At 51.4% G+C, this 26,387-nt stretch overlaps 1 protein-coding gene across 1 annotated transcript in view; it reads right to left on the bottom strand.

The window, feature by feature from the left end:
- Positions 1–26,387, bottom strand: part of LOC147692969 (protein SSUH2 homolog) — a 459,976-nt gene that overhangs the window by 22,736 nt on the left and 410,853 nt on the right. Inside the window, exon 8 of the mRNA XM_086939219.1 lies at positions 25,559–25,664. Within this exon, the coding sequence (XP_086795345.1) occupies positions 25,559–25,664 (106 nt within the window). The remainder of the gene's footprint in view (positions 1–25,558; positions 25,665–26,387) is intronic.

Raw genomic sequence — 26,387 nt, 5'->3', positions numbered from 1 at the left:
GAGGGGTTTATGACCCAAGGCATGTGAGAGCGGGGGGTTGTCAGCGTGCGGGGGATGCCTGCGAGGTTAGGAGAGAGAGAGAGAGAGAGACGCGCTGGCTATCAGCGAGGGGCAGGGAGGCCATGGTGCTCAAAATGGCTGCCGCTTACGTGCACGAATGGGCTCAAAAAGAGCAAGATGGCGCCGATAATGTTGACGTTTGCAGCCTAACTTTTAACAGTCCTCCCTTTTCAACATATCTAGCCAACTTGCCTACTCAATGTCAATCTTCATCAAATTCCTAACCTCGGCATCATATAATGCTCCCATGCGTTCGTTTCCAAAGTCCACAGTCTTAGGGCAAATACAATTTGTACATAATGAACACAGAGGTGGCAGACATTGAATTCCTAAGCATAGACCGCATATTACAACTACAGGAATCAGGATAATGGTGAACAGTCTCCAGCCCCAGTTCTTAGCGGTGTTCCAGAACCAACCACCAAGCGACCATTCTTCCTGTTCCTGGTGGACTTCTGAAGAGAGTCTGTGAAGATGTTCGATGGCTTTGTACACTGAGGGTGAGTTGTCCGGTATGTATGTACAGCAGCTGGACCCAATAATGCGGCATGCTCCACCACGGTCCGCAACAACCACATCTAGGACAAAGCGGTTCTGGAGGGCCACCAAGCGGACCGCTTGAAGCTCGGCGGTGTTGTTAGCAAGGATACCAGCTGTGATGTTCATTGTCGTCTCAACTGCCTGAGTCAGATGTCGGATGGCACGGCTGTTTGCCATCGGGCCCCAGAGGGGAACAAGTCCCTTCATAGCATCGAGGAACTGCGCTCCCGTTGAGTCGGCTTGTTCAATGTCCTTGGCTCGTTTTAGTCTATGATGATTCGCTGGAGCCACATAAGTCGGAGGAAGGATGAAGGAGATGAAACAAGTGCCCCCCCAGCCTTTGGGGAGCCAGGTGTAAGCCTTTGTGCCGCAGACAAAATACATGTTTGGGGACGACACAAAGGAAGGTGGATCAGTGGAGTCCAAAGTTCTGGTAAAACGGCAAGCACTGCGGCCTACCAGCTGTGTCCCAAGCCCTTCTATGCACATGTGGCCTGTGACGTTGATGACTGACAGGGCCACAGTCAGAGTGGCAGCCGTTCGTTTCCGCAGGTAGGAGAAGGTGGGTCTGGTTGGATTGTTGAACACCTGCATTTCAATTCGTTCTTTAGCAGGGATGTCCATGTGGATTGAGTCGTTGGAGGTCTGCGGGCAGAAGTGTGTCTTTGTTTTGTTTCGCCAGACCCCGTGGAAGAAATGCGTTACGGTTTTGCTGGAGGTGGCATTGTCCTTATAGCTTTCTTGCAGGAGGATCAGCCATGCAAGGCAGGAGCCATGAACTGAGAAGGGTGAAGGGATGAATGGTATCGAGTGTCCAGTGGCATGGGGTAGCAACCCACAGATCCAACAGTTGGTGGCATTGGTGGCGAGATTGTGCTTGTGAAGTAGCTGTACGAAAGAGTTATTCCAAAACTCCTTTCGCCTCTCTCTGAGTTGAGGAGAGAGCGAAATCAGATAATGTTCCTTCATGGTGGTAGGCTGAGCAGTGGTCAGGAATGTTTCGTGAGCAGGTGCATTTTCTTCCATAATCCAGAGTGTGGTCATGAGGAGAAAGCAGAAAAGGATTGTGATGAAGAGTGCAATTGTCTTTGAGCTGTGGAGTCTGTCTGTTCTTGGGTTTCTGTAGTGGGTATTTCCTGTTGCTTCCATCATCTTCTTATTTGGCGCTTCCATCATCTTCTTATCTGGCGCTTCCATCATCTTCAAGGTGCTCGGTAGCGGGCAGAACCACAGACTTCGTTTAGCTTCTCTCCGGGTGACCCTTGGTGGTGTTTAGGTCACCATTCTGAGATTTAACTTAGTCCGTGGTCTACTTAGCCGAAGCTCCCTCCTTTCGATGCAGGAAATACCCTTCTCTGGATGGCACAGTGGGATCAGAGAATTTTGAAAGTTCAAGTGCTTCGGTATCAGGATAGCAGGTTAGTGACGGTCGGTCCTTGTTCAGGAGCTCTTCTTGGTTGTCGATGTTTTCTGTCGTGGCCAGGGTCGAGGAGACCTTCTTACAGTGGTGTGCGTGCAGCCAGTGCTGTTTCCCCTCCACACGAAGAGCCGTCCGGGTGGTGATTAACACTTGCCAGGGGCCCGTCCACCGGGGTTCCAAACTCTTCGACTGCTGAAAGTTTCGGATCAGCGCGAAATCTCCAGGTTGGATGGCGTGACCCGGACCCCTGGAAGCATCGGGGATAGCCTGCTGCACCTGCTGATGAATGACAGACAGAGTTTCAGTCAATTTATACAGATAATCAGACATTAGGACGTCCGGGACATCATGAATGGAAGTTGGTTTCGGTGCAGACCAGACACTCATGGGTCGACCGAAAACAACCTCATAAGCTGTCAAGTGATGTTTGGTGGGGGTGGAATGCATCGATAGCAATGCCAGTGGGAGGGCGTCTGGCCATTTCAGACCCGTGGTAGCCACTATCTTGGCCAGTTTAAGCTTTAGTGTGGCATTGTGTCGCTCAACAAGTCCAGCAGACTGGGGGTGGAAGACTGCGTGGAATTCTGTTTGATGCCCAGCCCCTTTAAGATGAGCTGGATGACTTCGGCTATGAAGTGGGGGCCATTGTCCCTCCATAAAATACGACAAAGGCCGTAACGGGGGAAAAACTCCTTTAACAGTACTTTTGCAGTGGCCATAGCAGTGTTGTCACGGGTTGGGTATGCTTCCACCCATTTGCTAAATGCGCATACCACAACAAGTACATATTTCAGGCCTTGGCATCTGTCTAGCTGGATGTAGTCCATCTGCAGGACTTCAAACGGGTGATTTGGGACCCCAAACCCTCCCCGGGGTACTACAGTTCCTTTCCCGGGGTTGTGTTGCAGGCATATCAAGCATTGTTGGACCAGACGTTTGGCGGAGTCTGTGATTTTATCATTGTGCCAAACTCTGGAGACAAGTTCAATCATGGGGGCTGATCCTATGTGGGCAGGGGAGTGTGCCATAGTCAGGTAGCAACCATTTGTTTGTGTCTTTTTTCCGCCAGCAGCCTTCGTCATCTTTTAATCCTACCCGTGTCCATTCAGTCAGTTTGTGTTGTGTGTTAGCCATTTGAATGTCTCTAATAGTGTCCCTAGCGTCAGTCCATTTTTCTGCTTGTGACCTGGTCACGTACATATGTGTTGTCGTCCTATTTTCAGCTGTCGTTCGGGCAGTGATGTCGGCTAGTGCATTTCCCTGTCCAATAATGTCTGTCACCTTTTTGTGTGCCTGACATTTGACGACTGCAAGCTTTTTGGGGAGAAGGACAGCTTCGATCAAGGCGGAGACTAGATCCCCGTGCAAAATGGGGGTGCCGTGTGAGGTCAAGAATCCCCTTTCCCTCCAAAGGAGCCCAAAATGGTGAACCACCCCGAAGGCGTACTGGCTGTCGGTGTAAATGTTCGCTGTGGTTCCTGCTGCTAGAATGCAGGCTCGTGTCAGGGCAATCAGTTCCGCTGCCTGGGCAGATCGTTGCGTGATGCGGGCTGTCTCGACTACAGTTCGAGCCGTGGTGACTGCATAGGCAGCTGAAGTGGTGCCATCGGGGAGTTTGATGCAAGAACCGTCCACCCACAGCTCTCCGTCAGGGTCAGGAAAAGCCGTGTCTCTGAGGTCAACCCTACTTCTAGTCTGTTCGTCCGTAAGAGTCACACAGTCATGTACAGGGTGCACATTGGGATCGTTCTCTGGTAAGGGTAACAGTTGCCGGGTTCAGTGTGGTGCATCTTTTCAGGGTGATATGGGGTGCAAGCAAAGTCAGTTCGTATCCAGTCAGTTGTGCACTCGTCAGGTGTTGCATCTTGGTTTGGTTCAGGAGGGTGTCAACTGCATGGGGTACCAGTACAGTGAGGGAATTCGAGAGCACGATCCCCTCACTCTGTCGGATAGAGATTGCAGCAGCAGCTACAGCTCGAAGGCAGGCAGGCAAGGCTCTGGCTACAGGGTCAAGAGTGGCAGAGAAGTAAGCGCACGGTCGTTGCTTTGGGCCAATGGACTGGGTCAGGACAGATAAAGCGCACCCCTCCCTTTCGTGAGTGTAAAGGGAGAAGGGCTTTGTGTAATCGGGGGTACCTAGGACAGGGGCCGAACAAAGGGCATCTCGTAGTTCCGTGAAGGAGGTTTGACACTCAGGGGTCCAAGGGAGTGGGAAGGGGACGTCTTTAGCTAGCAGAGAAAGCAACGGTTTCACAATGAGGCTAAAGTTTGGTAACCACTGTCGGCAGAAGGAGGTGAGGCCTAGTAGGGAGCGAACCTGTTTCTGAGTCTTAGGGACTGGAGTTTCGAGAATGGTTTGGATCCGGTCGGGAGTGAGTTTCCTTCCGTCTTTGGACAAAAGGTGGCCTAAGTAAGTGACCTGGGGTTGGCAGAATTGCAACTTCTTCTTGGAGACCTTGTGGCCATTTTCCGCAAGGAAGTGCAGGAGTTGAATGGTGGCTGTAACTGCTAATGGAGTGGTGTCAGCTGCCAAAAGGATGTCATCGACATATTGCACTAACACCACTCCATCGGGTAACTGGACTTGATCCAGTTGTCTCTTGAGGGCCTGGCTGTAGATGCTAGGGCTTTCTGTGTAGCCCTGGGGTGCTCGGCAGAACCTATATGAGCGGGCTTTTAGGGTGAAGCCGAAGAGATATCAGCTGTCTGGGTGGATGGGGATGGAAAAGAATGCGTTTTTGAGGTCAATGACAGAGAAGGTGGTGGCAGTAGAAGGAATCAAAGTCAGGATGGTGGTGATGTCTGAGACCACGGGGTACTGGGGTACCACCGCTTTGTTGATCTCTCGAAGGTCAATGATAAAGCGGTATGCTTTCTCATCTCCCTCTCCCTGTTTCTTGATGATGGGCAAGATAGGGCTGTTGCAAACGTTGCTAACCACTTCCTCTACCACTCCTGCGTCTATCAGTGACTGAATAATCTTTACCAATGCCTTCTCGCCCTCGGGCGATATCCGATATTGTGGAAGTTTTGGGAGTGTTGCGTCTGGTCGGACAGTAATGTGCACTGGGTCAATCATCATGCGCCCTACGTCCAAATCCGTCTTGGCCCACAGATACGGAGGCAGAGTGTCAAGCAGGGATGTGTCAGCGTCGGTGATGGAAAACATGCGTCGGGGAGGGCAATGTCTAAGCAGAACGGAGTTGTCGTAAAGGAAAACTCGAACTCCGTCTTGAGAACATCTAATTGTCGCTCGGAAGTGTTTCAATAAGTCAAGTCCCATAATGGCGTCAGGGCTATTGGAGGAAAGCAAAAACGTGGTGTCAGTGGTGTTGTTTTCTAAGTCGAAGAGGATCGGGGCGGACAAAGGGTTAGTGGAGGGCGTTCCATCGAAACCTGTCGATGTTATAAGTGAGCCAGACAAGGGTGCCCTTGGAATCAGTCGTTTAGATAACGCACTACGTGTTGCGCCAGTGTCTACCAGAAATGGAGACTTTGTACCCAAGACCTTAGCAGTGACGTAAGGGCCTTGCTGGTCAACATAGAGCTCGACTGGATCCCTCCCTTGCCCTTGGCAGTCCTATGCAAAGTCGTGGGCGTCATCGTAGTCAGATTGCTGGCATTGGTTCTGTCTGGGTCGATCAAATGTATTTGGTCTGCCTGATCTGTCGTTAGTCGTGTCATTTGGGGGCCCTCGCTGCTGTCCCTTATTTCTCGGTCCACTTGCTATGTCCTTGGGGTCTTTGTTTCTGATTATTTCCAAAAGAACCGGGCACTGGGATTTCCAATGGCCAGTTCCTTTACAGAAAGCACACTGGTCCTCTCTAATGTCTGTACGTCCAATGTGGGGAGTCAAGGTGCGGTCCTTGAGAGGTGCAGTCTTAGGGACGTTCGTCTGATAGTTTCCCCGGTATTGGTCTCGTCCTATAGTCACCCCTTGCAGTTGTGCAATCATCACCCTCTCTTTCAAGTCCTTCTTCTTTTTCTCTGTTGCTCTAGCGTTTTCATTTTTCTGATGTTCATAATATTGGGCCATCTGGAGGATAGCCGTAGGTTTGGAGGCCGCCCAACTACTCTCGCTGGCCTGCAGTTTCTGGGAGACCTCTGGTGACAGACCCTTAACATAATTCTTGACAAACAGATGGTGTCCGGTTGCAGTGGTCATGTCCTGGCCGCTGTAATCGGAGAACACCGTTTCAAACTGGGAGAAGTAGTCCGATACATCCTCCTGGGGTTTCTGGCGACAGGCCGTTACTATCGACCAGTCCACTTTCTTTTCTGGAATCAGGGTTTTTAATTTCTGTACGATTTTGTCTGGGAGGTCTAAAATGGATTTCAAAGGCTTTTGTCCAGGTTCTCGTTGTTTATCAATGCCATCGAGTTGTGACCAGGTATGTCCAAACAGCTCAAGGTGGTCGACTTTCCGGATTTGCTTCCACACATCAGCTGGTAGACATAACCCGAAAAACAAGTCGATGTCAGCCAGGGTCATAATCGTTGAACCTAGGGCTGTACCTAATTCAGTATAGAAGGCAGTGGGGTTTTTACGTAGGTCAGGCAGAGATTTCCGGAATGTCAGAATCTCTTGCCGGTCCCATGGCTGGTAGACCCAGTTGTACACTACCCTTCCTTTTGCATCTTTGTGGTTTGCATCATCGTTAGTCCCTTCACCTCGTGGAGGAACCCAGTAAGGGGCAGCCTCTCGTATCGGCATCATGGCGTTAGATTGCTCAGTTTGTGGTTCGGTCGCTACGGATGTCGTGGGTTTAGTTCCCGATTCTTGTTCAGTGAGGTGGCGGAAAACCTCAAGCGTACGCATAAGGAGGTCCGTCACATCACACTCGCCCTCATCCCCGATATCGACCTTCCGGTACAGAGTCGTTAGGCTCTCGGGACCTTTGTCTCGATATCGGTCCTCGTATGCGTTCAAGACATGGTAACACAGTCGTACGGTAAAATGTCATCTGTGACTCCCTGTATACGAGTTAAACATATCCGTGATGTACTCTTCATCTTCCTTCCTTTCTACCAGTGTCCTTGCTATCTTGTCAATCCCTGCTCGCTCATCTTTGCTTAGTCTGCTTGTTCTTGCAGAACCAACCCTTCGGGTCTCAGGGTCGCCTAGCGTTGTCGTTTGCGTAGTATCTAATACAAGGAGTTCGGCCGGCACAGAGGCCATGGGGGCCAAAGCTGTGGCGCTACTCTCGTTTGTACCTGGGGGTGGTGGGTGCTGTGCTAAGGTTTGGGAAGGGGCATATGGAGGGGGCATGTAGATGATCGGAGGACCTAACAGCAGATCATCGTTGGCTCGTTGTTTCGAGGGTAATTCAGGGTAGAGCGTGGAGGACGTTCTAACCGGACACTGGCTTGATGTTTCCATTTCTAGTTTCTGTTTGGCTTCCTCTCTTTCCTTTATCTCTTCTTCTAGTTTCTGAGCAGCTAGGTGGGCTGCTTTTCGCAGCTCTTTTCCCAACCTACTCTCAGTTCTCTTTTTACGTTGTTCAGTTTCTTTGCGCCACATGCCGAAACTATCAAGCATAGTGGGCGTTGTCTTATTTTTACCAAGGGCTGTTTCTAGCGCGTTTATTTTATCATCATCGAAGGATCCTATCAGTGGCCACTGACTTTCTCGATCCTTTTTCGTATATTTATGCCACAGCTTGCTATAGGCTATAGCGATCAATCCATGCTTCATGAACATGTCCTTATTAGGGGTGCCTTCCAGTGGAGCCGGATGGTTCATCTCTAATAAGCGGTCCGGGCTAAACAGGCTACCAATCAGTGGGGAGAAGACAGGCATGACGGATCACAATGGGGACAAAAGTCAGCACTACCTATCTTATCACTGCGTGCAAAGACTAGACAGAATATTTCTATTCTACGTTGTTTGCAGGCAGTGAATACCTCATGAACCAATATCGAACAGTCAATGTTCGGTCAATCAAACAATCAGTGGGGAGAATAAGTAGGCCCGCAAAGGTCTGCGTTACCTACCTACCCTTTCACTATCTGCAAAGAGGGAACCTGTTCTTTACTGTTTGCAGACAGAGAATCTCCAGAAAACAATCCGCGAACCGTAGTTCGGGTTCAAACAATCAATCAGTGGGGGAGAAAGATAGGCACGACGGCTGCGTTACCTATCCTTCACTGCTTGCAAAGAGAGAGCCTGTTGTTTCTCCGTTTGCAGACAGCGAATCTCCAAACAAATCAACAAAGAGTAATACTAGTATTTTCCAAACAATCAAACAATCATTTCGCAATTCGTCGTGTTTACACGACCTTACCCGGACCGCATGGACAGTTTCTTGTCTTCCGAATCCAGCGCCCGATCGTCCTCTTTTCTACGTATTCCTCGCGGCACTCCTGATGGTTCCCAGTCAGGACCGTAGATCACTCGAGAGAGGTCTGTTCGGAACCAGTGAAGTTCGGATGATCGGCTGTCAGATGAGGGTCTATCAGACAGGTGCACTCCCGATCGATGCAGTCGTTCACTCTGTCGTCAGGACCTCTCCCACTGGATCCACGAGTCGCTGATGGGCCCCACGTTTGGGGCGCCAATTATAAAAAGGTTGACAAGAACCAATAAACAAAGATCCTTAAGTATTGCCCGGCGGTGTCACCTCTTTAACCCACAAAATACTAATCAATGAAGTGGCAGGCGCCCGGAGACTGGAAGGCAGGAAACAAGGGTTTATTCTCTCCGGAGGAGAACACATCAGTTCGTACAGCAAGTATCGTCACGAGGTGCTCTAGCCGCATCTCTGAGGCTTGGCCTCTTATACACAAGTTTATGATCTTTATTGCATGTAACACATTCTTGCAATGCTTTGAAGTATGAAAGGACATCCTCGGAATCTCCCCTTCAGGCCCGTTCCCACACACATTTACAGTTGAAGTCCCCACCCCGGCCACAACAGGTGATGATTATCGCGCAGCTGGACATTCCGCCGATTCACGGAATGTGTGGGATTGATCGGATCTCATAGGGTGGGGGGGTTTTGATCAACTCGAGGGTCTTTTGATGGGGGGAAGCTTCCTACTGTACGGGGGGCAATAAACAGTATCCGCAGGGCCAGGTGGCGGCCTGGGAACGAGGAAGACAAACGGGCACACAGGAAAAGGGGGTTTGTATCAAAGGACCTGGGACCATGAAAGGAATGAAGGGAGGTGTCGCGCTGGGAACAGGATGGGATTCCGAGGCAGAGCTGCGCTGAAGAGGGGTTTATGACCCAAGGCATGTGAGAGCGGGGGGTTGTCAGCGTGCGGGGGATGCCTGCGAGGTTAGGAGAGAGAGAGAGAGACGCGCTGGCTATCAGCGAGGGGCAGGGAGGCCATGGTGCTCAAAATGGCTGCCGCTTACGTGCACGAATGGGCTCAAAAAGAGCAAGATGGCGCCGATAATGTTGACGTTTGCAGCCTAACTTTTAACAGTCCCCGCCCGGAGTCATCAACGCAATCAATCAATCAATCAATCAGTGACACTTATAAAGCGCGCTACATACCCGTGGGGTCTCAAGGCGCTGGGGGGGGGGGAGCCGCTACTGCTCGAACAGCCAGGTCTTCAGCTTCTTCCTGAAGGAGAGGTGGTCTTGGGTCAGGCGCAGGTCGGTCGGGAGGGAGTTCCAGGTCTTGGCGGCCAGGTGGGAGAAGGACCTTCCTCCTGTAGTCGCTCTTCGGATGCGGGGGACGGCGGCGAGGGCGTGGTTGGCTGATCGGAGGTGGCGTTTGGGAGCGTAGAAGTTGACTCGGCTGTTGAGGTAGCTCGGGCCTTGGTCGTGTAGGGCTTTGTGTGCGTGGGTGAGGAGGCGGAAGGTGATTCTTTTGTTGACGGGGAGCCAGTGAAGGTCTCGCAGATGTCCGGAGATGTGGCTGGTTCGTGGGATGTCGAGGATGAGTCTGGCTGAGGCGTTCTGGATCCGCTGGAGTCTCTTCTGGAGCTTGGCGGTGGTCCCGGCGTAGAGGGCGTTGCCGTAGTCCAGTCGGCTGGTGACGAGGGCCTGGGTGACGGTCTTCCTGGTCTCGGTGGGGATCCACCAGAAGATCTTCCGTAGCATGCGTAGGATGTTGAAGCATGCAGAGGAGACGTTGTTGACTTGCCTGGTCATGGAGAGGGAGGAGTCCAGGATGAAGCCCAGGTTGCGTGCATGGTCTGTCGGTTTGGGTGCGGTGCCCAGGGCGGGAGGCCACCAGGAGTCGTCCCAGGCAGAGGGAGAGGAGCCCAGGATGAGGACCTCCGTCTTGTCCGAGTTCAGTTTCAGGCGGCTGGTCGTCATCCACTCGGCTACCTCTTTCATCCCTTCGTGCAGGTTGGCTCTGGCGGCGGCGGGGTCGTTGGTCAGGGAGAGGATCAGCTGGGTGTCGTCGGCGTAGGAGATTATGCTGAGGTTGTGTTTGCGTACGATGGCCGCGAGGGGGCTCATGTAGACGTTGAAGAGGGTGGGGCTCAGAGATGATCCTTGGGGGACGCCGCAGATGACTTCGGTGGCCTCTGACTTGTACGGTGGTAGGCGGACTCTCTGTGTTCTCCCGTCGAGGAAGGAGGTGATCCACTCCAGCGCCTTGTCCTGGATTCCGACGTTGCTGAGACGCCGTACTAGGGTGCGGTGGCAGACCGTGTCGAATGCCGCGGAGAGGTCTAGGAGGATGAGGGCCGCTGTTTCTCCATTGTCCATCAGGGCTCGGATGTCGTCGGTGGCGGCGATGAGGGCGGTCTCGGTGCTGTGGTTGGCTCGGAAGCCGGACTGTGAGGGGTCGAGGGATCCGTTTGTCTCGAGGAAAGCGGCCATCTGCTTGTTGACGGTCTTCTCGATGACTTTGGCTGGAAACGGGAGGAGCGAGATGGGGCGGTAATTCTTGAGGTCGGTGGGGTCCGCTGTTGGTTTCTTGAGTAGGGCGCTGAGTTCGGCGTGTTTCCAGCTCTCGGGGAAGATGGTGGTGTCGAGGGATGTGTTGATGATGTCTCGCAGGTGGGGTGCGATGACAGCGTCGGCTTTGTTGAAGACGTGGTGAGGGCAGGGGTCGGTCGGTGATCCGGAGTGGATGGAGTTCATCGTGCGGATGGTGTCTTCGGTGCTGATCGGGGTCCAGGCGTGGAGGGTGGTGGTGGGGGGTGGTTGTTCGGTCATGGTGTGCGTTGGTTGGTTGTTGAAGCTGTTGTGTATGTCCGCGATCTTGTTGTGGAAGTATGAAGCCAGGGAGTTGCAGAGGTCTTGCGATGGGGTGATGTCGTTGTTTCCTGCGCTGGGGTTGGAAAGCTCTTTGACGATGTTGAAGAGTTCCTTGCAGTTGTGTGCGTTGTTGTCCAACCGGTCCTTGAATGCTGTTTTCTTGGCGGCGCGGATCAGCTGGTGGTGTTTCCGGGTGGCAAGTTTGAAGGAGGTCCTGTTGTCCGGTGTCGGTTCCCTTCTCCAGACTTTCTCGAGGGCTCAGCAGTTCTTCTTGGAGCTCTTGAGTTCGTCGGTGAACCATGGGGCTTTCTTGCTGCCGGGTCTGCTGGGCGGGGTCCTCAGTGGGGCGAGTTCGTCCGCGCAGTTGCTGATCCACTTCGTGAGGTTGTCGGCGGCCTGGCTGGGGTTCGCTGAGCTGGCAGGAGGGTGCTGGCTCAGGGAGGTGGCGAGCTGGTCTGCTGTGATCTTGTTCCAGCTTCTGCGGGCGGTCTGTTGCTGGTGGTGGTGGGTCGTTGTTTTCTTGAAGGTGAAGTGGACGCAGCTGTGGTCCGTCCATTGAAGCTCTGTGGTGTGGCTGAAGTTGATGTCCTTGCTGGATGAGAAGACAGCGTCGAGTGTGTGTCCGGCGAGGTGGGTGGGGGTGGACACCAGTTGCTTGAGTCCCAGGTTGGTGAGGTTGTCGAGCAGGGTGCTGGTGTTGCGGTCGTTGTTGTTCTCCAGATGGAAGTTGAGGTCTCCCAGGAGGATGTAGTCAGCGGAGGGGAGGGCATGTGGGCTGACGAAGTCGGCGATGTCCTCGCTGAATTGTGTGCGTGGTCCAGGGGGTCGGTAGATCAGGGTGCCTCTGAGGGTGGTGTTCGGGTTGGTGTGGATCTGGAAATGCAGGTGTTCGGCGGTGGTCAGGGAGTCGTCGGTGCTGGTCGTGAGACGGATGGTGCTCCTGTGGATGATGGCGATGCCTCCTCCCATCTGGTTGGCGTTTCGGTCCCTCCGGACGATCTTGTAGCCCTCTGGGATGGCGATGGCGATGTCGGGAGCTGAAGAGGCGTTCATCCAGGTCTCCGTGAGGAAGGCAACGTCTGGAGCTGTGGTGTCGAGGAGGTTCCAGAGTTCGATGGCATGTCTGTGGACGGAGCGGGTGTTGAGCAGGATGCACTTGAGGTGGGTACTGCTGGTGTTCGGCTTGGTGGGTGCTGGTGCGAGGCAGGTCCGGATGCAGGTGAACTTGCAGGCGTGGCAGCTGAAGGGTCCGTGGGTACGTCGTGGAGAGGCTTGATGGCATTCTGGGAGTCGGCCGGTGTTGAGAGCGGTGAGGGTGGCGGCGGAGTACGTCAGGCGGGTCGGTCGGGGTCTTCGTGGGCCAGGGGTCCTGGCGCTGGTCGCGATCCGGTCGCGGACGGGCGTAGACGGGCTTACCTTTGGCGCGCCTTCGGCGCACAATCGGCGCGCCCGCTGCGCGTGACCGCTGCGCGTCCGCACGGTCGCCATTTAACGCAGATCCTTAGACCGGAGGTGCAGGCGCATAGGAGCCCCGGGAGCTGAGGGGCCAGTCGTGCGCCCGACCCGGTCTGCAGCCTTCCCCATTCCTGGGGTCGCCGGAGTGGTGGCCGGAAGGCCTGTGGACTGGACAGGAGTGGCCCGTATCCGTGCCGCGTCAGGGGTGCCCGGGGACCCGGCGTGGACCTGGCGCCGACCCGCGGTGGGGTCCGACGAACTGTGAGTGTTGCCCCCCCCCCTCACATTGTGCTGGGGTGCCTGCTGAGAGACGCCGTACCCGGAGGGTCATTGAGGGCCCTGCCCAGACTGCCGGGCCAGAGGAATCCCCTGGCTGTTGTTGGGGCTTGCGGGGTGCACCGAAGCAGGCTGACATATAGGGGGAGGTTCCCCGAGCAGAGCTTGCACGCGCTGGGACTTGGCCTGCGAGGGTCAGCAGAGACGAGTTTGGGGACCCCCCTCCATATCCTCTGGAGTGAACGGCAGCGGGGTGTGTGAGGAGGCAATCGCTTGTGAGGGTGCCTGGCCGGTGACCTATCCTTGGCAGCTGTTGGAGTGAGGGTTGCCCTGCCGCGAGGAGCCGCCGGTGCTCTGAGGACAGCTTCGCCGGACTCAGCTTTGGCCATGACCAGAGGGGGGGGGGGGGGGTGGACCCGCTAAACAGGGGCCCATCGACAAATTCACGGAGCCACATGGCGGCCCCGGAGCGCAGGGCGGCCAGGGACCGGGGCCGGACAATGCGGCGCTGATGGCAGCTATCACCCAATCGAGAGATATGCTGGATGCCAAGATTGGTGCTGTTGGGGCTGATGTGACACTCCTGAGACAGGACCTGCGCAACGCAGTGGCGCGCATAACAGAGGCTGAGTCCAGGATCTCTGTGGTGGAGGATGATGTCGGGACCTTGAAGAAGAAAATGGCGGCGATGGAGAGTGTCCAGAAGGGTCTAGCACTTCGGGTGGAGGATGCCGAAGGACGGGCGCGCAGGAACAACCTTCGCTTTGTGGGTTTTCCGGAGGACTGTGAGAAGGGGGACATGGGACGCTTCCTTTCGCAATGGCTGGAGAGCTGGCTCCCTCCGGATACCCTGTCCCGATGCTTTGTGATTGAACGTGCGCACCGGGCCCTGACGCAGAAACCGCCGGCAGGTGAACGGCCCAGGCCGGTGATCGCCAGACTTCTGAATTTTCATGATCGAGACATTATCCTGCGGGAGGCGAGGGCCAAAGACTCCCTTACATTTGAAAACCACAAGATCATGATCTTCCCCGACTACACCAAGATGGTGCAACAACAGAGACACTCCTTCCTGGCCGCCAAGGCTAAACTTCGGGGCCTAAAGATACAGTACTCCTTACTCTATCCGGCCCGCCTACGAGTGGTCTTTCAGTCCAGAACTCACTTTTTCGAGACGCCGGAAGACGTTTTCAGATGGACTGATGAGACGGTGAGGGTCAGGCCGCATCCCCAGCCGGGCCTCGATCCAGGTCACACGAGTGACTCATCGCAAACCCAGAGTGACCAACATGCCCGAAGCCAAAGGAGTAGGAAGTCCCGATCCCAGCGCCGTAATGTCTCCAACACTGAGCGTAGGACTGCTGAGCCAGTTGATCCAGACATCTCGGGTGGAAGTGGCTGAGGTGCAATGGGTGGTCCTGCCCGCCTACGGATACCGACCGCTCCAGCGGTGGAGATTGATCCACCGGTGCCTTGCATTGCGGACGACTACGCACTGTGTTAACTGTTACGTTTGTTGACTGTCCCACTACAGGTCCAGACTGTGGGAAGGGTTCGGGGTGCTCCGATACAGGGGCTACTTGCCTCCTACATGGTTGGGAGTGGTTAGGGGGAGGGGGGAAGCTTTAGCGTACGTGGGTGTTTGGGATCCATTGGTCAGGGTCAGCGGACTCGATAATTCTCTTGCCTCGGTGCCCACTCTGATCAGCGATCACACTCGGCAACTCTGGGCATTAGCTTGCCTCATCTTCACTAACGGCCCCACCAGACCGCCGGGGATGCCTGGTCTCACCCTGGAGATACCCATTAAGGGACCATCTCTCAGGGAAGCCAGGAAGGGTTTCGCAGCGGTCGAAGCGCCTTGGGACCCTACGGGTAAGTAGTGCGCTATATAAATGCCAATACATTTACATTTACATTTACATATGGTAGGCTTTGGGCGCTCTGTTTTGGGCCCGAGGCCGCCAATATCGCGACAGATACTTCAATGTTCTATGAGGTATAGGGGGGGGAGGGGGGCAGTTGGGGGGCTTGGTTGGGGGACGGGTTGGGACGGGAGTTGGGGTTAGTGGGGTGGTTGGAATGGCTGGGTGGGCTTGGGGACGGGGGTTGGGGGGAGAGAATGTGGGGGGGGCAGGGGAGGGTGGCACAGTGTCTGCGTTACTTAGGCAACTTTCTTGTGTGTGTGTGTGGCTCCAGGAGCCCAGGACTTTTCATCTCCTCCCCATTGATAATGGTTGATCCCGAACGGTCAGGCCTACCAAGGGCAAAGATACGAGTGGTGAGCTGGAATGTCCGGGGGATGCTGGATAAAATAAAGCGAGGGGCGGTGCTACAGCTGGGGAAGAGGGAAGGGGCGGATGTTCTCCTCCTCCAGGAGACACACCTTCAAGGCACCAAGACCCTCAGTTTACAAAGATATGGCTATCAACAAGTGTTCCATGCGGGTTTTGCGAGGGGGTCCCGGGGGGTGGCGGTCCTGATACACCGCAGGCTCTCCTATGTACAAGAGACCCACTGGGTTGATGCTCATGGTAGATACATGTTTGTTAAAGGTATGGTTGGGGATGAGCCGATGGTCTTTGGTAGTGTGTATGCTCCGCCCCCGTTGCAAGATGCACTTATCGATAAGCTGTTCGAAGTGTGGACTGATATCCCGGATGTACTGGCGATTGTGGGGGGGGACTGGAATGATGTGATGGATGGACGGATGGACCGCTATAGGCCTGGTAGGGAACCCCAGACCACGGCGCCGACGAGGCTTCATGGCCTGGTGCAGGGCATGGGTTGGATTGATACATGGCGCTACCAGCATGCCTTGAGCCGAGAATACTCTTACGTGTCGGCTGTGCACAAGTCCTTCTCTAGGCTGGAGAACCTGTTCATACCATCTCCCTGGTTGGCGAGGGTCGCTTCCACGGCCGTACTCCCCCGTGGCATCTCGGACCATTCCCCCGTGTCCCTAGATCTGCTGTTGGACAGGAGGCGACAGCCATTTCGATGGCGCCAGTCCGCGTGGCACCTACAGCAGGATGGCTATCGTTCACGTTTGCGCAAGTCTCTTTCCAATTATTGGACTGAGAACGACGGGCCGGAGGTTGACGCCGTCACCCAGTGGGAGGCGATGAAGTCGGTGCTCAGGGGGGTGGACATTGCTTGGTGTGCGGAGGCCCGCAGGACCCGGCTGCGCGAGGTGGATGAGGCTGCGAGGCGGGTTTGGGACCTGGAGAGGGACTGTGCCGCGGGTGACACGGACGAGGCGGTGGGACCGCTCCTGCAGGCACAGCAGTCGTATTCCTCCCTGCTACTCAATGAGGCACGCCAGCTCTGGCTGGCCACTCAGAGCAGAATTTATCAGTGGGGGGATAAATCCAGCACCATGCTTTACAGACTCTGCCAGCACACTTTCCGGCCACAGGCTCTACCGGGCATTCAAGATGGCCAGGGTAACCGGTTGGAGGCCCCTGAAGACATAGCTGCCAGCTTTGCACGGTATTATGCGGATCTCTATGCCCCCCGAGAGGCCCTCCCTGCGGAGGAAGTAGAAACATTTTTGGCGGACATCCCGCAGCGCGCGCTTCCGGATGAGGCCAGAGATCAGCTGGACCTTCCCCTTTCATTGGAGGAACTAGGCACGGCTCTTGGGGAATTGAACACTGGCAAAGCCCCAGGACCGAACGGGTTTCCATGTGAATTTATGAAGACTTTCCATCTCCAGCTGGAGGTGCGCTATAGGTTGGCACTGGAGGCAGCCAGAGAGGGTTGTCGCCTTCCAGCGGACTGGCGACACGCAGAAATTGTTGTTTTCTGTAAGCCCGGGAGGCCCCCGGAACAACATTCCTCGTACAGGCCGATTTCCCTTTTAAATTTTGAGGCAAAGATATTGGCCAAGGCCTTGGCCAACCGTCTTCTCCCGTATATCACCGATTTGGTACACCCTGATCAGGCGGGGTTCATGCCCCATAGGGCAACTCAACACAATATTCGCCGGGCACAGGTGGTGGTGGAGACGGCCCGGGCCACCGGGATCCCAACGGCGCTCCTTCTGGCCGATATCGACCGGGCATTTGACTCTCTCAGTTGGGTGTACCTTAGGGCACTACTGTCCCGCCTCAATCTTGGGCCAGTTTTTCTCTCGTACTTGAGCCTGCTGTACACGGACCTGACCGCGTCGGTGCGGGTGGCGGGAGCGGCGTCCGAGCCCTTCCCCATCGGACGGGGCACCAGGCAGGGATGCCCTCTCTCCCCCTATCTATTCGCCCTGGCCATGGAACCTCTGGCGGCGTGGGTGAGGATGGACGCACAACTCTGGGGGCTGGAATGGGAAATGGGCCCCTCCGACCGTATTGCGCTCTACGCCGATGATGTCCTGTTCTTCCTCACAGCCCTTAATTGGTCCGGACCCAGGGTCCTGGAGATAATGAGAATTTTCGGGGAGGTTACAGGATTGCATCTGAATGCGCGGAAATCCAAGCTGTGGGTCCTGGGCGGTGGCGAGGAGCTGGGCGCTTGGGCCTCGACGTTACAGAGCGTGGCGGGTGGCCTCAAATACCTGGGCGTCTTTCTTACGGATGCTCCGGACTTGGCATGGGAGCGCAATGTGGTGCCCGTGTGGGACAGAGTGCGTTCGGACATAAGAACCTGGTCCAGAATGCCTCTGAATATATATGGCCGCTCGGCGATCTTTAAAATGGTGGCCCTGCCGCGCCTTCTATACCAGATGCAGAACCACCCATACCTATAGCACCACAGTGGTTTCGTCAGGTGAACGCCACACTAAATCAGTTCCTTTGGGCCGGGGGAGTGGCGAGAGTAGCTCTCCGCACTTGCTTCCTCTCTACGTACTGCGGGGGCCTGGCCACCTCAGACATTTTATCTTACTATCAGGCGGCGCACCTGCTGGTGCCTAACGACTGGTGGTATGGGGACCGGGGTGACCCGACCTATGCCCTGGAATGGTACTTGATGGACCCGGACACAATCCACACCATTCTTTACTCGGCGGCTATCAGGAAACGGCTCCCCATGGTCACCCAGGTGGTCTTCCGGGTGTGGCGCGCTGCCTTGCGCCGCATGGGGTGGTGGAACAAATTGACGAGGGAGACCCCGCTGTGGCAGAACGGACGTCTCCCGGCGCTGGCGTCCCTGCAGGGATTCAAGGGCTGGGATGATATTGGCATCTCCACGCTCGGCCACGTCATGAGGGGCACCACCCTTAAGTCTTTCCAGATGTTGAGGGAGGAATATGCCATGCCCAAAACCCAATTCTTTAAATATTTGCAGCTGCGTCATGCACTATCTCCCTCTCTGGTGGGCTTGGAATCTTTGCCCGAGTTTAGCACCCTGGAGGCCAAGGTGTTTATGGGGGAACTGGAGGAAAAGAAAATCTCCAATATCTACCAGACCCTGGTCACACACTGCTCCTCCTCCCTGGATGGACTGCGTGCTGCATGGGAGAGGGATATTGGTGCTCTCGAAGAGGAGGACTGGAGGGAGGCCCTGGAGGCCCCTAGGGGGGCAGCCATTGCGATGCGCCTCCGCTTTATTCAGTTTAAATACTTACATAGTGCCTACTTTACCAGAGAGCGGCTGTGGAAAGCAGGTTTGATTGCCTCCCCTGAGTGCTTGAGGTGTGGACGGGAGGTTGGGTCGTTTGTCCATACTGTGTGGTCGTGTGCAAACCTGGCCAGATACTGGATGGGTGTCTGGGACTGCTTGGCTGAGGTTCTGGGCTGGGACCTTCCCCGATCACCGCAACTCGGCTTACTACATGTTATGGAACAGGTGGGAGGTAACATATACAAGCGTCACCTACTGGTCCTAGGCCTTACTGTAGCTAAGCGGGATATAGCCAGGGCCTGGAAGGACCCCAGGGCCCCCTTGTTGGGAGTTTGGAGACGGGGGTTGGACTTTTGCATGGGACTGGAGCGCCCGATCTTTGAGGCCAGGGGATGTCCCCGGAAACATTTTAAGATATGGAAAAGATGGGCGGATTACAGGGGACTGTGGCTAGAACCACCGATGGCCCAGGACACTGGAGAGGATCTTTATCAGCTGTATCCTGGGCGACAGGGAGTGCACACACTTGGTATTATCATGCTATATGCCTTGAGATTAACAGACACTGTGTGGGGGGACGGGGTGGGGCCGGGGGGGGGGGGGGTAGGGAGTTGGGGGGGTCGGGTACCTAATACAATACTGCTTGTACTGAATGCATACCCTTTTCATGCTTAAGCTCATTGGTCCTGCGTTGTGATGCGGGACGATGTCCCTCCATTTTGTGTTATGTCAGTACTTGAATAAAATTTTGTTCTGAAAAAAAAATAATCAATATTTGGTCTTTTTCAACAATATTAGTGTGAAACAATATATATTTTTCAATATTTTCATGCTTACCTTTAGATGTAGAGGAAAACGTAATTTTTTGTGTTAGATATTTTTGATACAATATTTATGCATCACGATATTTCTGTTTTAAATATTATGTCACTGATCCACTTACTAGTATGTATAGGTAGGTACCTACCTCTAGTAATAAGACAACAATCACAATATAAGGCCCAGTCAAGGTTTCAACAAATTATTCCCTAGCTCAACTCTTGGTAGCTGGCTGGAAGTCTTGTCGACAATGAAAAGCTCCAGAGCTTCAACAAGGCAAGCCTGAATCTCAAGCCGAGCCACAGTTCGAAGTCGCCAGCATGACTCTCATCAAGGGTCAGTCACCTTATGGAACCTTTTAGAATTAATTCTTCAAACTTTTCCAAACTTCTGGATCTTCTTCCAGACAGTCGTTTTGGGGTATCAAAGAGTCCACAGCACCAATCCAAAGTTCCAGAAGCTCTGCGTTTCTCCTTGGGATGTTGGGACTACTTATCCCAAAATGCAACTGGCCAAATCCATTGAAGTCCAGCTGAAGGTGGTCGGTTTTCTTCTTGTTGGAGATGATGCAAGTGGAACTTTTTTAACCTGTTACTTTTAGGGAGTCTACTCCTTCACTTTCAAAGCAAGGCAAAGGTCTTAGGGCTGTAGTTCAAAGAGTGCAGCAGGAGAATTCATTCAGAGTGCAATGATCTTGGTGCTGGCCAGGATTCCACCCGGGCAGTCCTTAATCTCTTTGCAGTTTCAGGCAGGGATATGAAATGCTGGGCAGCTCTCCCATATTTATATTGATCCATAGTCCTGGAGTGACAAGCAGGGGGTACCACTGACCAGTGGGGGAGGGAAAGGTACCACCCTCAGGAATGACAACGTTCTCCAAAGTGTGACATATTCTTGTCCCAGAAAACACTATTCTTCTAAAATCCAAAATGGAGAAACTCTCTCCTGGAGGTTAAGATCCGGCTAAGCCAACCCACTGGCATGGCTTCGTTTCCCTAACACTCCCCTTCCAGACCCTCTGCTAATTCAATCACTTGGGCTCGTGTCTGGCTGTGGGTGCAGGGTGTAGACACCTGCCTTTTGCTCTGCAGCTGTAGATCTCCTCCTACCAGATCTCTTTGGACTCTATGCAGGCCACTTCAGTCCTCATCAGAGCAGTTTTGCTCAGCCTGTCAAAGTTTGGCCAGGTAAGAAAGGCTGCTGGAAAGCTGGATTTTGGTTCATCGTATAGGAAAGTTCTATACCTTCTTTTCTGTGATAGTTATAATAAATCTAATCTTGGCAAGTTGTTGGATTTATTTTAACTATCATTTTTATACTTTGTAGTATATGTTTAGCTTGCTCCTGCCAGTAGTTATACTTTATGAAAGTATTCCCATGCTAGTCAATAAAGCCAGTGTGCTACAATAGGGAAACATAAAATTGACAGATGTTCCCTCACAAGGGCATATAAAACATATTTTTTAGTCTACCTACTTATATTTTCAAGGCACCCTATCCCTGGGGCACTAAGGGAAGACCTTAGGGGTGACTGACAATGTGGTAATGTGTGCTTTCCGTTCTCAGTGCCATTTTTGTAGTCTTAGTAAACAAGACTATAAAATAACTGCGGTTGTTGAAATCGAGGAAGGCATGATAATTTATTATCTGACTTGAAAGATAGGCCTGTTTCTATCATCTTTGCGCTCGTTGGTTGCAAGAGCAAAATTGAATAGATTTTGGATGTTATTCATCGTCCATCAATCATTTGCAGTTGGACCATCCATAAGGGCAGCAACGGTTCTTGATCAGAAGAACAGAACAGCCAGTCCAGCTAAGTAGCTGACTGTCTATCCTCCCACAGTCATGGAGGCTTAACATTTGCAGCCCAGCCAGCAAGGCATTCTGTAAACTGCCCAACCTGGAATTAGGCAGGTAACAGATGACTGCTTGAGATTCTGAAAGGATATATAAACCAGCTGATACAGGCAGAAAGGTCACCCAACTCAGTCTTATGACAGGAGTCTTTAATTTTATTAATTAGCACCTTACAGGAATAGGTGTTGATTGGTAGTAGGAGCACTATTAATATATTGTTCAACCTGGTGATACCATTAGTTTCAAATTCTGTACATGATATACGTTTATTTTTATGGCAGTATGACCTAGAAAGAATGACAAAATATGTGTGAATGCCTAGTTGTGTTTGTTCGCCTATGCACACACATGCGTGCCTGTTTTTTGCATTTAGTTGTTGGTACCTCCTGATACAAAAAATGTGGCTTATTTACAAGCCCTTTGCACCGTCGGTACGTCACTTTTTCTGATATTAAAAGTGATGCACCGGCGGCGTAAAGGGCTTTTAGATAAGCTCCAATATTTTCCCTTTACTAAATGCATTTTACTGAAAACCCTTAAGTTTAGTACAAGGTAGATTGATTATTCAAGGCTAATAAAATATTTTTACAAATAAAATGATTTTATTGGCAATACCAGTGCTGCAGATGCATGTGTATAAGAATGCAGCACGACATTATTTAAAGTTGACCATTATTTCGTTTAAAAGAATCATTAGAAATGTCTGTACACCTTAGTAGAATCACTACAGTGCAAAAGGGGGCAATGGTGCTGGAACAATTTTTAGAGTGTGGGCGCTGTTATCCATGTTACTTCAATGAAGACATAAAGATTGTGAAAAATCAAAATATCACAAAGTGAAAGCATAGCAATAGGCCATTCTGCAGCATATGCAAATTGAAAATTCCCTTAAAGCAAAGGGGCATATTTATGGGAATTGTGGTGCGGAAGAGCTCAGCAATTTACCTTGCTGCACTGCCATGTATCACAGGGAAAGGGCAAGAATGTTCTGTATGTATCTGATACGGTGCATTCTATTCCTTCCCCCCTGCACGGGCGACTTTTCAGCAGCCTGCATCACCAATGCAGGCACCCTTGCACCATGAAGCAAGGGTGCAGGAGAGGGCCTTCCTGCACAAAAACAATCCATAGAGACCTTTTCGTCTTTCTATGTGTGCAGAATGTAGCACACATAGAAAGAGGAAACAATTTGGAGAAGTAAACATATTTCTCCCTGTTATGCCTCATCTGGGGAGGCGCACCCTTTTGGCGCATTTCTAGGTTTACTAGATTTGGTAAATTTGGCAATGTGTCAAAAAACATGCGATTTGCATGGGAACACCCACCACAATGCCACTGGAATGCCTCCCATGTGCAGAGTAATGCAACACAGTGATTTGCGCTGCGTTGGATCACTTCATATTTATGAAGCTATTCAAAGCCACGCAAAGTGGCTTTGTGTGGCTTCATAAATATGACTTGGAGCTTTGCGTCATGCATGTACCACGTTTCGTGGTGCAAGCATAACTAAGGCCCTTGTAAATATGTCCCATTGTTTTTGTGCGAAAAGCACAAAAACTATGCTGATTGAAACGCAGAAACTCTTGCTCTATGGCGCATAGCTGTTGCCAGCACAGGGAGCTGGACCAGCTTTAGTGATGTTGTTGCCCAACGAGACAATCTTTTTTGGTGCCGCACCATGACCCGCCTTCTCAAAATCCCTCTCTACCTCCCGGGAAAAGTGCCCCTCATCACTCCATAGCCCTTCTCCCACATTATTTCATCACCTTTGTTTTAAATTGCTGGTAATGGCTGGCTTTACTAATCCTCTCAGCTATCCACATAAAATACAGATCTTTTCTTTGCTGCAGGCATATTAACCCTCCATGTTACTTTTTGGACGAAACTCCAATCACTCTCTTTAGCAGGAACATTAATCACAAGAGTTATCTTGACATTTTTAATGCTGCCTGAAGCTGGACCCTCAAGGAACTCTGTAACAGGTGCTTTTAAATCGTAAGGTATTGCTAAACACAGTGCCTTCCACAAAGGAAATGTAAACAAGATGCCCTCTAACATCATGTGGAAAGTCATCATTAAAACTTGCTGGCTTACACAGGAGGTGGTTGCTCTCTTGTCCTTGAGTTGGAAGCCAGTATGCCCTGATGACATTTTAAAGCTTGTTAGGCATTTCATGTAGTTCGAAATGATAAAAGGTTGCGTCAAATTTCCACACATTTATTTCTATCCGTATTACATAATTTTATAGCTCAAATAGGAGGGAGAGGTGTGGGACTCTGGGCAATAACTTGCTTAATCTTCCCGACGGCCCCCAGCGCCTAGAGACCCTTACGGGTGATTGTGTGCTTTACAAATGTGGATTGTTATTATTATTAAATACTGACCAGCCAGAAAGGTTTTTTTTTTGTTAAATCGACATTGTCTGCATCCCTGCTACCGCTGCCCAGAATTCATTAGCCATCCCCTTCTTCCTGTCTGACTCTGTAACATCGTCTCCCTCTGCCTTAAAGCTCGGCCTGATAACCAGCATGATACTGAATTATTTGCACTATGAACGCAACAGGTACCAGGTTTCCACTTACCAACATACAAAAGGATGCCCACTGCTCTCTTACAGTTCCCCTAAACACTATTTACTAAGATTGCGCGCTGTGTTTGCATCACGTAAGTGACGCAAATTGATGCTAAACCTTTTTTTTTTCAAATGTATTTTCCAGCGCAAAACTTGTTTTGTGCTGGAAAATCTCTTGAAAGTAGCGCAAAGCATAGTGCTGCTTTGCATTACTTTAAACCAAAGGGTTTTCGTCCCTTCTGGGAGCCTGGCAGGACGTCTAATACATTTTTTCAAACAAGGGGTACCAGGCCACCAGTTTCAGTACTGCTAATTAATACAGCAGATTCGAAATACAATGCAAAAAATCATTGTACTTTACAACTGTTCATTACTCGTTTGGTGAGAGAAGACTGAATCTATGCCAGAAGAACACAGCTGCAAAGAAATGATGCTGCTCCAAATTTAGATGAGGATACAATTCATCTGGTAGAAGAGGAACCTTTCATACAAGGTGAATTCAAAACGTACTAAGTTGGCCGTGTCTGGAAACACGAACACAAGTGGGGAGTCATCGAAATAGATGTACGAAGACTCCAGGACAGAAGATGGACCTTTAAAAGAACCCCATCAAAAGCTATAAGGTACTCTTGGATTACACCGTGGTCTAAAGCCCTGATGATAATCCCCCAATGCAGAAGGGGATTGGAAACGCGTCGGCACGCCTTTTACCGTCTGTGAGGGACCAACATTGAATGGGACTCTAGTGAGGGTGTCATAATTGAAACATACCCCGAGAGCGAGCTTTTATAAAAAATAATTTTCCCCGCAGCCTGCCTGTCATAGTGCCACATAGAATTTGAATTTTGGCAGGCAATTGTTGAAATTTTGGACTGGTGTAATTAATTGATTATAATATGTTTTTGTAAAATGTTTTTCATACAATTTTGATTTGCACAATATACTGAATGAAATGTGTATTCCTCCTATGCATCAAGAGTAATGAACAGTTGTTTGACATGAAGTTGAATCAATACAAATATGAAAGTAAAGTACAATGATTTTTTGCGTTGTATTTCGAATCTGCAGTAGTACTGAAATTGGTGGCCTGGTACCCCTTGTTTGAAAAAATGCTTTGCATTACTTAGCATCAAGGAGGCATTTCAAAGGTTCCATTGGTGTTTGCATGGGTGGTCACATGCAACCACCCTAGGTTTTTGACGCTAAACCCTATTTATAAAAAAAATAATTAGGCAGGGTTTTCGTCAAAAAATAGCACCCACTTCAAGCAGGCACTATTACAGCAAAAGGCTTTTAACTCTTCTTTCTTTTCCGGCTTTCCATGTGTGCTGCACTGTACAGCACACATACAAGGGAGAAAGGTTTTAAAGTTAGCCTAAGCATAGCTTTTGGTTCTTGACGGGTATTCTTCCAGTACAAAGCCTATGCTAGACTCACGCAGACACCTTTGCACTATGGTGTGAAGGTGTGTGCACAGTGCAAGGCAGCACATTTCTATGCCAGTGCTAGGAAGAGTGGAGAAGAGTGCCATATTTCTGTAAGTATGGCGCTCTCCTGCTCTCTCCTTCACACACAGTGCAGCATTTGTGGCTGCTTCCCTGTGATGTGTGATTGTTTAGTAAATCTAGGCCTTGCAGGCACCCGATAGAAAGATTGACCATTGCAATTAGCGGTCAGTGGCTACTACAGACTTCTCATCTCTACCATATACTTTCTTTAAACCATTCCACCAACTATGATGTAGCCATTGGCTTCTGCGAACGGGGCCTTTGATAGAAGGCTTTCTGCAACTAATACATAAAGTATCACCTAACACAGCACTGTAAGAGTTACCATAGGTTGTTCATCAACCAAGATCTTCTTTCCCGTGACTTTCTTATAGCGATCCATGGGCAATCCAGAATCCTTGTCGGTCACAAAAGGCGAGTCAATGTTTTTCCTGTTGGATTCAAAAACAAATGCTTACTCTGTGCCCACTTTTAGGCTAAGCAAAATGCCAAGGAACATGATTAAAATTGGAAGGAAACCTGAGAAATGAGTAGCAATAAATTACACCACACATAAACTTAAGTCATTGTCAGCTCACAGAACGCCAATGGAAACCACCAGGAGTAACAACAACTGCATGACATGAGTGAGGAAAGAGGGACAAACATAAAAGATAGAGTTTCAGGTCAGACAAAGTGAAAGCACAAGGTTCAGGATAGATGTGCTATTTGTAAGTACAATTAGATGACTATCATTGGAATTCCTAAAGAAATCAGGTCTCCTAAGCCCATTTTAAAGAGAATGCAACAATATGGACCTAAGTACGATGGTGTGGAGACCGCAATCGACAGATTGTTGGTGGTGGTCAACCCGCCATCGGAACAAGGATCTCCGTCTGACCTATTGTAATAGCTTCTGGACAGGTGGCGGTCGGAAACTCCAACCGCCACGGTACCGCCTGTCTGACCTTCCTGTAGGCCCAGAATGGCGGTGGTACCTGTCAGGAACCGCCGTAGGGATTACAATTTCTCTTTTTGCCAGTTGTTCTGCACCGGCCTGCAAAACGGCCTACGGAAATGGATTTGGGGCGCGTAGTGGGCCTCCATAGCTCCCTGGGCCAGGAACATAGGCACTGGGGGCACCTACGGTGCCCCCCTACATAATTCAACATGTG

This window comes from Lissotriton vulgaris, chromosome 9 (genome assembly GCF_964263255.1).
Source record: "Lissotriton vulgaris chromosome 9, aLisVul1.2, whole genome shotgun sequence".
Lineage (NCBI taxonomy): Eukaryota > Metazoa > Chordata > Amphibia > Caudata > Salamandridae > Lissotriton > Lissotriton vulgaris.
This window is presented reverse-complemented; position numbering and strand designations above follow the sequence as displayed.